Source organism: Aquarana catesbeiana, linkage group LG06 (assembly GCF_042186555.1).
Source record: "Aquarana catesbeiana isolate 2022-GZ linkage group LG06, ASM4218655v1, whole genome shotgun sequence".
In the NCBI taxonomy this organism is placed as follows: Eukaryota; Metazoa; Chordata; class Amphibia; order Anura; family Ranidae; genus Aquarana; species Aquarana catesbeiana.
Window position 1 is genome coordinate 96,184,884 of NC_133329.1, and position 12,454 is coordinate 96,197,337.

The 12,454-nt window shown below is 45.2% G+C and overlaps 1 protein-coding gene across 1 annotated transcript in view; it reads right to left on the reverse strand.

Annotated features, from left to right (window-relative positions):
• Nucleotides 1-3,506: 3,506 nt before the first annotated feature.
• NTHL1 (nth like DNA glycosylase 1) overlaps nucleotides 3,507-12,454 on the reverse strand; it is a 28,194-nt gene continuing 19,246 nt past the window's right edge. The window contains exons 5-6 of the mRNA XM_073636474.1: nucleotides 10,935-11,040; nucleotides 3,507-3,926 (exon numbers count right to left, since the gene is read on the reverse strand). Coding sequence (XP_073492575.1) covers nucleotides 3,803-3,926; nucleotides 10,935-11,040 — 230 coding nt within the window. The 3' untranslated portion in view covers nucleotides 3,507-3,802. The remainder of the gene's footprint in view (nucleotides 3,927-10,934; nucleotides 11,041-12,454) is intronic.

Sequence of the window (12,454 nt, forward strand, 5' to 3'; positions counted from 1 at the left end):
GTCGTAGGCACCAGGTGTATATTGTAGCTGTAGTAGATTTATCCTCCCTCTGCATTCCTTTGTGGCACATTAGAATCTTGGTGAGGGTTAAGAGGAAGGGGGAGGGGGAGAAAACTGATTTAACGTTTCAGGAAAAATGTGTCGGTGAGGCGGGCTTGTCCATCATGAGGATAGTCCGGAGAGCTGACATGTAGTCCATATGATGGCATTCATATATCAGTAAGGCAGCAAGAAAAAGAAAAGAAAGAGGAAAAGAAAAAAAAACGAGGGGGGGGGGGGGTTATAGTGGTACCATTCGTGGTGCTAGTATTGGGGGGTTGTGGAACATTTATCCCCAGGGTCTGAGGTCCTAGAGGTTTGCTGTTACAGTCCCTGTTTGTTCAATTGTATTCAGATTGAGGTCATTGCATGCACATTAATGGACTAGTGCTCTGGCCATCTTAGGGATTAGTATATGCAAAAAGTTATACAATAGCACTTACATTTTGAGGGCTGGGATGTGCTTTAGGCGGGTCGGTTCCTTTGCGCCTCTTGTTGATCCACCCATGCTGCGGCCAGGTTTGGGTCCTCAAAGAAATGTACCCGATCTTCTCCCACTAAGCGCAGGCGGGCCGGGAACAACATTGCGTACTTGATGTGGTGAGCTCTTAGGCGACGTTTAATTTTGGAGAATGGCGCCCTTTGCCTTTGGACCTCTGCAGAAAAGTCCGGGAACGCCGAGATGAAGCCGGATTGATACGGAATGTTTCCTTTGAGTCTAGCAAGACGTAGGACCGCATCTCGGTCCCTGGAATTGAGTAATTTCGCCATAAAAGTGCGTGGGGGTGCGCCTTCAGGGGGACGGCGAGATGGCATGCGGTGGGCCGTTCCACCACGAATGTGGGCGAAAAGGCCTCTCTGCCATTTGTTGCAATTAGGAGCTGCTCCAGGAAGGTAGCTGGATCTGTGCCCTCGGATCCTTCCGGTAATCCTATAAACCGGAGATTGGATCGGCGGGCGCGATTCTCCAGGTCATCTTGTTTTTGCGCCAATTGCTGTACCTGGCGTTGTAAATCTTCCTGTGAGTGTTGCAGGGGATATAGTGTGTCTTCCGCCCGCCCAAGCCGAGTTTCAGCTTCAGTAACCCTCTCCCTAAGTTTAATCATGTCATGTCTTATAAGCGAGATATCCACTTTTACTTCCTCTATCTTAGATGTCAGAGTGGACTGACATAAGGATATCGCTTCCAGTACCTTTGCTGTGCCATCTGTCTCTTGTTCTGTATGGGAAGCCTCGTGGGGTGCTGCAGAGGCGCCAACTTGCTCCACAGGGTCCCGCTCCGTCCGCCGATAACGATCCAGGGATGTGGAGGCTGTGTTGTTTCTTTTCGGCGGCGACATGATGTTCCCAGGTCACTGTGTCAGGTCCTACTGGTTTCAAGGAGAAAAGCGAGTTTTTAAGGCACAGGATGAGGGTAGAAGGATCTGCCACGAGCGGAGCTACAGGCACACACGTCCGCTCACATTGCTGTCCAGGCCACTCTACCCTTTAGTGACACATTTACTGCTAAAGCTGGCCACACACACACGACTGTTTTTTTTTATGTTTTTTTATATTCAGCCAGTGCTGATTAAAGCAGTAGTAAACCGCTGGACTTTTTTTTTTTCTTTGTACCCTGCAAAATAATGTCATAATGTGCTAGTATGCATTGCATACTAGCGCATTATGTTAAACTTACCTTAAAACAAAGCCCTTCCAGCACCGAGATGTCAAAGCTGCAGGTGCTTCCATCTTCACCCATCTAACTTCCGGGTTTGCGGACTTCGACTGTGTGATTGGCCAGAGCCACGATGACGTCATTTACGCGCATTCATGCGGGAGCCACAGTTCATGGGTACAGGGCCCGGGTGGCCGTTCCTGCAGAGCGCATGCACTTGTAATGGCACTGGCTGCATGTACAGTAAATATCTCCTAAACGGTGCACATTTAGAAGATATTTTCAGCTATATTATAGGCTTACCTACAGTATAGGTAAAAGTCAGAGATGGGCGTTTACTCCCACTTTAATAATGAAAAAGTCATACCTGTAAAAAAAAAAGTCACTCTCATTCAGATTCACTCGGCACACACCTGCTTTTTCTTTAGAACAGACACAGGCAGGATTCTGCAACAAGGTTTGTTAAAATCCCTGCAATGAATCAGCAAGAAGGGACTGGTGTTTTTTTTTTTTCAAGAAAAGTTGTTACTCTCTAAATTGCAATGATCCATCTTGTTTATATCTTTAAAATTGCTATGTCATTGCTAACGTGTATTACAAGGGGTGAGTTCATCTTAAAAAAAAAAAAAAGATGCAGAGAGCACCTGCCAGTCATCGGGGGGGGGGCTCTGGCATAAAAAAAACAAAAACACACCTCTACCAAGATAGCCATCTCCATACAGTGCAGAAGAAGGCATAGAGCATCAGTATTGGAGCAAAGATCAGCTGCAGGGAAACCATATGCAATACTGGTGACTAGTCCTTTGCCCTCTGCTTTCCTTTCTGGACACAACTTCCATAGTTCAGGTCCTCTTCAAAAGGGAACTAAATGAATTTGTATAAAATGTTAGTCCACGTTGAAAGCTTTAAATCTCACACACTGTAGCCCCAGCAATCATGTAGAACAGTCACTTTAATAATGACTGAAAAAAAAAAAAAAAGCCAACGCACACCAATTCATTGATCTCATCATCATGGAGATGCTGGGAAATCGATCTACACTGTGACATCACTCTCCTTCTTTGGCAGCTGTGTCCTTTTGAGATAGCTGTCATTGACACGAATGGACATCATGTTACTTCATACTGCACATGGGTGCGATTCGTGACATCGGCTGTGGGCCAATGAGGCTATATGGAAAGTCAGGCTGGGGACTTCCCAAAGAGAGAGGGCTATTCAAATTCTTCTAATATTGTAGAAATTATGACTATAGGTAATAAATTACAATATTAAATGCTGGATATAAGCTGATTTTAAAATTATGTGTATGGGTTTAGTTTCCCTTTACACGAGAGAGGGGCCAAGTGCTCCCTCTAGTGACTAATCTTCAGATCTCGTAAAAAAAAAAATGCCCTTACATTTATTTTAGGAAATTATTAAAACATGATTTAAAGTGGTTCTAAAGTCTAAATTCTATTCTATTCTGTGTGGGTCAGCCCCGCTAATATTTACCTGAGCCCCATCTCGATCCAGCGATGTTGCATAAGAGACTCGGCTGCCCGGGACTCTCCCTCCTCATTGACTGAGACAGCAGTGGGGCGCCATTGGCTCCTGCTGCTGTCAAAGTCAGTGAGCCAATGAGGACGGGGCCAAGCTGAGGCTCCGTGTCCGAATGGACACACAGAGCAGCGGCTCAGTTCAGCTGCCCCCATAGCAAGCTGCTTGCTGTGGAGACACTCGGCGGGAGGGAGAGGCCAGGAGCACCGGCGAGGTACCCGAGAAGAGGATCCGGGCTGCTTTGTGCAAAACCATTACACAGAGCAGGCAAGTATAAGGTTAGTTTTTATTCATTTAAAAATAACAAAGACTTTAGTATCACTTTAAAGAAAAAGAAACTCCAACACTCCAGAAAAAAAAAAAGATACCATATTTACTGAAACCATGGAAATATAGAAATATATACACTAATATACACAGATAGAGATGACAATATCATTGGATGATTAGTAGAAAAATATCCTATGTTGTCTATAAAACGTTCTAATCTAGTGTTTTCTTTGTAGTCTTGACTTCACTTTGGTCCATCATTAGCAGGATCAGGGTCTGTCTTTAGGGTCAGGGTCCTCCTCACTTCTTCTTGGCTCCGGGACAGATGTCTCTGTTCAGACAGTCGGAACATCGAGGGGCCACAGGGAGGCACATCTGCTGCCCGAACCCCACTAACAGCCAATTCATCTCACTCCACAGATCCCTGCAAAAGGCCCAGGTGTAAATGCTGAAGCTGAAATGTCTATACATGTTCACTGATTCCCCATCTATGGAATTTGTAAAGCAGAGGCCGAGGCACTACAAATCACAGCATTGCTTGTCAGTGCATTACACTTAAAGCAGAACTTCAGTGTTGTCACAATACCCCCCTGAAAATCTGAAAATGCTCATTTCATGTGTGAAGGTCTGCTTTAAGCCAAAAGAACATTAATATTATCATTATTAGGGTTGCACCAATACAGTTTTCTTTATCGGCGAGTACGAGTACCGATACTTTCAGTCACGTACTCACTAATACCTAGTACTGATACTTTGCCGTGTGATTTGCATCAATGCAAAATAATGGGTGCAAATTGCTCTGCAAAGAATCGCATGCAATTTGAACTGGAGTGTAGTGCAATGCCTTTTCGAATCGCATGTGATTTCCCCCACCACTCCTGTGTGTGTGGGTGTATAGAAAGGGAAACCCCATCTAGTGGGCAGGTTATGTTATAACTCACATTAAGTACATATCTGGTCAAATGGAAAATCTGCATAATGTCCCGGTCCTGCCGATGATAGCAAATCATTGGCACTGGCGCTGCCCACAGGGCTGGAGGAGAAGCTCCGGGACCCCTGTGGGTATAGGGCAGAAGTTATGTCAGCTTGGGGGCAGACCTGCGAGCACCTCCAGCAGCTGTGATTTGCTATCATTGGCGGGATGGGGATGAAGATGCAGATTTTGCATTTGACCAGATATGTACTTAATGTGAGTAAAAATATTTTTAATAAACTTCCCACTAGATGGTGCTTCCCTTTATACACACACAGTGGGGGAAATCACATGCAATTTGGACAGGAATCACCCTGCATTCCTGTTCAAATCGCATGCAATTCTTTGCAGTGCGATTTGCACCCATTCATTTTGTATTGGCGCAAATCGCACCGCAAAAGTACTAGTTACTTACCGGTAACTGTCTTTCTGGGAAATCTTCCAGGACGGCACACCTGAGAGATGAGAGGCTCCTCCCCACAGGAAACACAATCAATCAACAGCTGTTTTAAGTCCACACCCTTCCCCCTGATCCTCAGTTTGTAGAGAAGTAACTCCTGAACCTGGTTCACAAGGGAAATCATTCCTCATAGGCACTCACCTTCTAGTGTTCTAAAATTTTCCCTCCTCCAACGGGTGGGAAGTAAGCCTGCCGTCCTGGAAGATTTCCCAGAAAGACAGTTACCGGTAAGTAACTAGTACTTTTCTCAAGTCATCTTCCAGGACGGCACACCTGAGAGGATAATCAAGTACCTCAGGCCTACCTTAGGGTGGGACCACTGCAAGACTCTTGGCGAACCTCGGTTCTGCAGTAAGCTTTACCTTTACTCCATATGCTTGATGAAGGTATCTTAGCTGGATCATGCCGGTCTACTCCACCGGTGTCCCTGCCTTCTCTGTTTCGGATGCAGGATCTAGGTGGAGTGGGCTCTTAAAGATGGAATCAGAAAACATGTTAAACTTGTAGGTTATCAATGTTGCCTGTCACACATCTACCAACAATGGCCTATTCTGCCTATAGGTGCTGTTTAGAACCACTAAAAAGATTAATCGGAGACCTGTGTTGTAAGACAAGGACACTACATTGATCCATAAGGGGGCCTGTCTTAACACAACCCTGTCCAGGGAAATAAAACTGCCAAAAAAGGGGGGCCCCTGACAGACAACCCCTTTTTGTTCATTTTTATCTTTGCGTCAGCAAAGACTGAAGGGAAACCTACTTAAGGGAAATAGATTAACAAAAACTTAATCCCTGGGTTTAAGGCATGCCCAATCTATAGTTTTACTTACGCCTGAGAGCCTACTCAGGAGATTAACATCTATAGCAGGAGAAGAATACTCATACTGCTACATCTAGTTTTGCTAGAAGGGCAAAATGAAGGCCATGCACCGAGCTGTAACCTATTTGGTCGGGTATACATGTTTATACTTCATCTTCAGGCCATAAAACTCCTCTGAACCGAACTTCCTAAGTTCTTATTAAACAGGGCGATTCATTATCGCCTTCCTCCAGTGACCCATAACTCTACTGGGCTTCAACCCTAGGAAATGGCTCTGGCATCCCTGAATGTAAGGGGTCGAGGCTTTCTGACATGAGACGTCTGCACCAGAACTCCTGGCCCTTCCACGGAAGAGAAGGCTGAAATACAAAAAGGTGATACATGTATTATTAATATCACAAATAAAAAAAATCATAGATTGTGGACATAGCACAATAGATTTAGACAGAAAGGACACAAGCATAGACAACAATGTTGTGTATCTGAGTGTGACTAGCTAAACCAAAATATCAAATATGGGAAGAGACCCAAATCTGAACCTCACAGTCTGGTTTTCTGATGTGCGACCAATATGTAAGCATTAAGACACAAACACACCTTAAATGCTGCGCATTTCTGAAGTGCAGCTAGCTAGGTCATAACTGGTAAATACAGAAAGGACGGGAACCCCCTTTTACAGTGGTGTTTTACTGATGTACAGCAAAACAAGGCTATAAAGAGAAGACAGAAAGACCCAAACTTCTATGTTGCGTATTTATGACGAACCACCAAGTACAGTTATAAGACAATCCTTCCTGTTATGCAGTTCTGTAGTGCAGTTACATAGAACCAACAGAGAAAGAACACAAGCAACCTACAGCATTGTGTTTTTCTGAAGTGCCATAAGGTAAGGCAATATGAAACAGAAAGCACCAACAAGCTTCAATGTTGAGTACTTCTGCTGTGCAGCAACATAAAAACAAAGAAACAACAGACAGCCTTTACAGCTGCGATCTTTCTGGTCTACTGCAAAATAAGGCAATAACTCCACAATGAGTATTCCTGCAGCATTGCAAAACCTGAACCAGAAGGGACAGATAAGCTTAGGGTTCCCACACCCGTGCGACCCAACCTGCCACTTGGGACTGCAAGACGCATGAGAAGTCATATACTATGGCTTCCAAAGGGTATCATTCGTGACTGTGCGACTCCAGGTCGCAGCGTATCCAGCAGTCCCTGCTTACGGAACCACAGACCTCAAGATTACACAGGTCGCAGGAAAAGCAGTTTTCGGGTCGAACAAACAAGGGGTCCCCATGCTGTGGCTCCCTGGAGGAGTGCAGCCAACAACCCCCTACTGTGTATACCTAAGAAACAGCAAGGAAGATCAATGAGATTATCTCAAATGCCCAGAAACCATCTGGCTGGGATTGGGGATTTTTGACTCACCATTGTCGTCTTCCCCTTTTGCCACAGCCACCGGGCTTGCTTTTCCATCCTTATGGTCCACACGCAAGGAGGATAGCCGCCAAAGTGCCCCCCCCCCCCCACAACTGCTGTCCCTTTAGGGAGCTGCAAGGTTAGGCTGTGTCCTGCTCTGTCCAGTCAGTATATACACATGGGGGGGGGGGGGGCAATGCCGTACGTTCCTCATTCCCATCTGAGGTGGTTTAGGCAGGCATTCACCATAGTAAACTGGTGCCTCCTCGAAAGGAGGATGTGGGCGCCTGCTCCTGCTGACTCTCAGCCTTCCCTTCTGGGTAAGAACGCGGGTCGTTCAGGCGGTGCCCTCCCCAGCAGCCCACGCGAGCTACCAGGGACCCAGGAGTCAGGGGATACGATCCCCCTGGAAAGAACCGACGGCCAGCACCCCCGTCTGAACGGACGTCCGGACAGGTAAGGGGAGGGAGACAGGATAAAGGCCCCTGAAGTTCTGGGGACACCACTGTACCCAGGGGCCTTCAGCTCTCAGGGGGGCTTTCCCAGTTTCTGCTGCCCCCCCTGAAGAAAGGATAGGGGAACCCCCCGGGAAGGATAAATATACCCTGCCAGACCCAGAGGCTTCCCAGGCATTTGGTCCGGCTCCCAGGGGGAGACCACCAGCCCCAGGCTTTGGTCATTTGGAAAAAAACAAACAGTTTCGCCGTGTAGGGAGAAACACAATCAAAAACTGAGGATCAGGGGGAAGGGTGTGGACTTAAAACAGCTGTTGATTGATTGTGTTTCCTGTGGGCAGGAGCCTCTCATCTCTCAGGTGTGCCGTCCTGGAAGATGACTTGAGAAAATAGCGGTTTCGGTAACGGGACCATTTTCAGGAGTGAGTACTCCTGAAAATGCTTGGTACCGTGCATCCCTAATCATTATACAAGATTTATATAGCATAAATAGTTTGCTCAGCGATTTACAACCTAAAGGGAGACAATCCAGTTACAAGAGGGTCAGGAGGGCCCTGCTGGTGACAGCTTGCAGTTTTTAAAAGGGGGACAAGTGAGGGATGATTTGATGGCGAAAGTAAGAGTTCAGTTTTTAGGTGGAGGTGGGATACATTTTATATTTCTTTAGTAAATCACCCCCAATGTGTTACTGGGACTGAAAGTAACCTGCCCCTAACATTAGTTCATAATGTCCTGACCATGAATGTAAACCTGGTAATTGTCCAATGTGTATTGGGAATTTACCTTTTTATAGTTCTTTTATATTTGAGTAACTTCTCATAGAGTACAAAGAAATATTCCTTCCAGCCTCCACCCCAGCAGGATCAGATATTCAGTGCAGTTACCATGGTGGGGAAATCAGCCCAGGATCCAAGTGCTGCAACACTACTGGGGTAACCATTGAAGTGGTTGTAAACCTCAGACATAAAATAAGAACAAAGCATATCCCTCTATAGTGTGTGCTTGTCTCAATTAAAAACACTAAATGTAATTTCTGTCTGCTGCTTCGTTACTCTGCTATCAGCATAAATCACTTCTGACACCAATAAAAAATTGTGACAGGGGAGGGACCTCCAGCTGATTGACAGCCTTAGCTCCATTTCTGTGTGCTGTGTGAAGGGGGGGGTCCCTTCTCTCCACTCAGCCCGCAGAGTTCTCATTACTGAGCACTGCAGTGTGTAATTTCAGCTCTCCACCCACTATTTTCTGAACTTTCATACAAGCTTATAAAGTCTGGACTTTGAACGGATGTAGAGAAGAGAAGACTGCAGATAAACATGTACAACTTGTGTAGGAGGATTTGTTTCATCTTTGTGTATCACCTGAGGATTGCCCCTTCACTGGGTAAATGTAAGAGTTTACAACCACTTTAAGTCACCATATCAACCACCTTCATTGTTGATACAGTAATTTGTACATTTGCCCACTGACAAAGAAATGATCAGTCTATATTTTTAATTTTTTAATAGTAAGTTTATTTTAACAGTGAGAGACAGAATAACAACAAAAATATCCAGAAAAACGCATTTAAAAAAAGGTAAAGTGATTGGCATGTTAATGTGTAAAATAAGTATCTGATCCCCCATGAGCAAGATTTCTGGCTCCCAGGTGTCTTCTATTCAGGTAACAAGCTGATATTAGGAGCACTCTTTTATCCCACGGTCACACTGGGCCGATTTGGCATGCGATTTTACATGTCAAGTCGCATGCCAAATCGGCAGCTATTGTCAGCAATGGCACCGTCAGAATCAGTGCGACGCCGACTTTGTGGAGCCACACCAATTCCCAAAAGTAGTTCCTGTACTACTTTTGGCGACTTCGGGGGCTATTTGAATAGACATCTGTGCATGAACCCGCACAGATGTCTGTGAAATCGCTCCGAAGTCAAACTGCATTGCCGGTTTGAAATCGGTTAAGTTCAGCTGAACTCGCACGATTTCCAACCCACATCAGTGTGAACCTGGGCTGAAGAGAGTGCTCCTAATCTCAAAGATACCTGTCCACAGAAGCAATCAATCAGATTTCAATCTCTCCACCATGGCCAAGACCAAAGAGCTGTCCAAGGATGTCAGAGACAAGATCGTAGACCGACACAAGGCTGGAATGGGCTACAAGACCATCGCCAAGCAGCTTGGTGAGAGGGTGACAACAGTTGGTGCGATTATTCGCTAATGGAAGAAACACAAAACAACTGTCAATCTCCCTCAGTCTGGGGCTCCATGCAAGATCTCACCTCATGGAGTGTCAATGATCATGAGAACGGTGAGGAATCAGGCAAGAACTACATGGAAGAATCTTGTCAATGATTTCGAGGCAGCTGGGACCATAGTCACCAAGAAAACAATTGGTAACACACTACACCGTGAAGGGCTGAAATCCTGCAGCGCCCGCAAGGTCTCCCTGCTCAAGAAAGCACATGTACAGGCCCATCTGAAGTTTGCTAAATGAACATCTGAATGATTCAGAGGAGAACTGGGGTGAAAGTGTTGTGGGCAGATGGGCATCAACTCAACTCACCGTGTTTGGGGGAGGAATACTGCCTATGACCCCAAGAATACCATCCCCACGTCAAACATGGAGGTGGACACATTATGCTTTGGGAGTGTTTTTCTGCTAAGGGGACAGGACAACTTCACTGCATCAAAGGGATGATGGGGCCATGTACCATCACATCTTGGGTGAGAACCTCAGGGCATTGAAGATGGGTTTGTGGATGGGTATTCCAGCATGACAATGGCCCAAAACACACGGCCAAGGCAACAAAGGAGTGGCTCAAGAAGAAGCACATTATGGTCCTGGAGTGGCCTAGCCAGTCTCCACACCTTAATCTCATAGAAAATATGTGGAGGAAGCTGAAGGTTCGAGTTACCAAACGTCAGCCTCTAAAACCTTAATGACTTGACGAGGATCTGCAAAGAGGAGTGGGACAAAATCCCTCCTGAGATGTGTGCAGACCTGGTGGCGAACTACAAGAAACGTCTGACCTCTCTGATTGCCAACAAGGATTTTGCCACCAAGTATTAAGTCATGTTTTGCGAAGGGGTCAAATACTTATTTCACTCATTAAAATGCAAATCAATTTAAAACTTTTTTGAAATGCGTTTTTCTGGATATTTTTGTTGTTATTCTGTCTCTCACTTTTAAAATAAACCTACCATTAAAATTATAGACTGATCATTTCTTTGTCAGTGGGCAAATGTACAAAATCAGCAGGAGATCAAATACTTTTTTTCCTCACTGTAACTGCATATGTACAGCTTCCTCACCTGGGAATCCAGTCTTCAAGGGCCACCCGAGTGTCTTCCGGGTTCTTTGTCTCCTTCTTTACCCACTTCAGTCGGTTGGAAATTCGATGTACATGAGTGTCCACACCTGTAAGCAGAGATTGTACAACATTAGCACTACAAGTGAAATAGAAAAACTCCTGCGCTGTCAGAAAAAACCTATACTAAAGGACACTGCTGCAACACCTATGTGACTGATCGAAACAGACAAAAATGGCATAAATAAAAGTAAGTGGTGGCTGCGCTGTGACAAAGGGAAAAGGGAGTGGAAGTGGAGGGGGCTAAATAAGGTGCATAGAGAGGTGAAAACCGCCAAAGTACGTATGGCCACACAGGCACTAAACACATATACACTTGAAGAACGAAAGTGCTAACATAAGTGAAAATTACTAAAATACGTGACAAAATAAATAAATATAGATAACAATAATAAACCACTCAAAAAGTCCAAGTGAATGAGGGCTATTTTAATTTCCCTCCCCGCTGGATTATGTCCAGTCTATTTGCTTATCCCTCCCCCTTTTTTATATATACACATATTCTATATATTTTTTTATTATTTGTTCCCAAGTTTCTCTCCTTTGTTATACATTTTTCAGCTCATTCATATCCATGGCAACACCCATTAGTGGGTTGCTTCATTTATATATATTTTTTTAGAGATTGCGATTTGCTGCGCTCTTTAGTTGGCCCTACACTGATCATGTTTATGGCTATTAACGCTCCTTCTAATGTTGTCCTGTCTGTAAGACCTTGACAAAATTGCCGATGGCCCGGCTTGGAGCTGGAGTTATTCATTGCAATGGTGGGCTTCGGGAAAATGGCCGCTGGGCGCCCATCATTGCAGTGGCGGGCTTCGGGAAAATGGCCGCCGAGCACCCATCACATAGAGACAATTTAAAAGCATTGGCTCCTTACCCCGTGTTATCCTCTGAAGAAGTCACGTGACGATACGCGTCAGAATTGGAGCACTGGATATTGTCACAGACTAACGGCAGGAGACGAGCTCGGCGCTCGTGGATGACTTATACTATAGCCTATTTCTAAATGTAAGTTTACCACATTGTTTTAACTTAATAAATTGACTTTTATACGGGATTACGCTATGTGCACTTTCTCCTTACACTCCATATATACTTACCCCACTTGACGAGCATTAAGGAGCAGGGACAGATTGAAGACACCTATTGAGGCATACGAACTCGGCGTTCGTGGATTGATGCCCACACTAATTTTTTAAAAAGTGAGTGCACCCCCTTTCTGTGTCTTGCCTCCCTCCCACTCTGGCCGTCATGGAGTTACACTACATATTGTTTGTTTATGTCTCTTTTATATACCACCCTGCATATCTACCATCGGAATTGCCTGAATAACTGGATGGGATATCCATGCCTGCTAGCAGTTTGCATTTAAGCACAAGCTGTATACCTTACAGCAGTAAGGTGAGCTGCTTGCGAACACGGAGGTGTCCTCACTGAAGATCTCTCCCTACTTTTGGAACT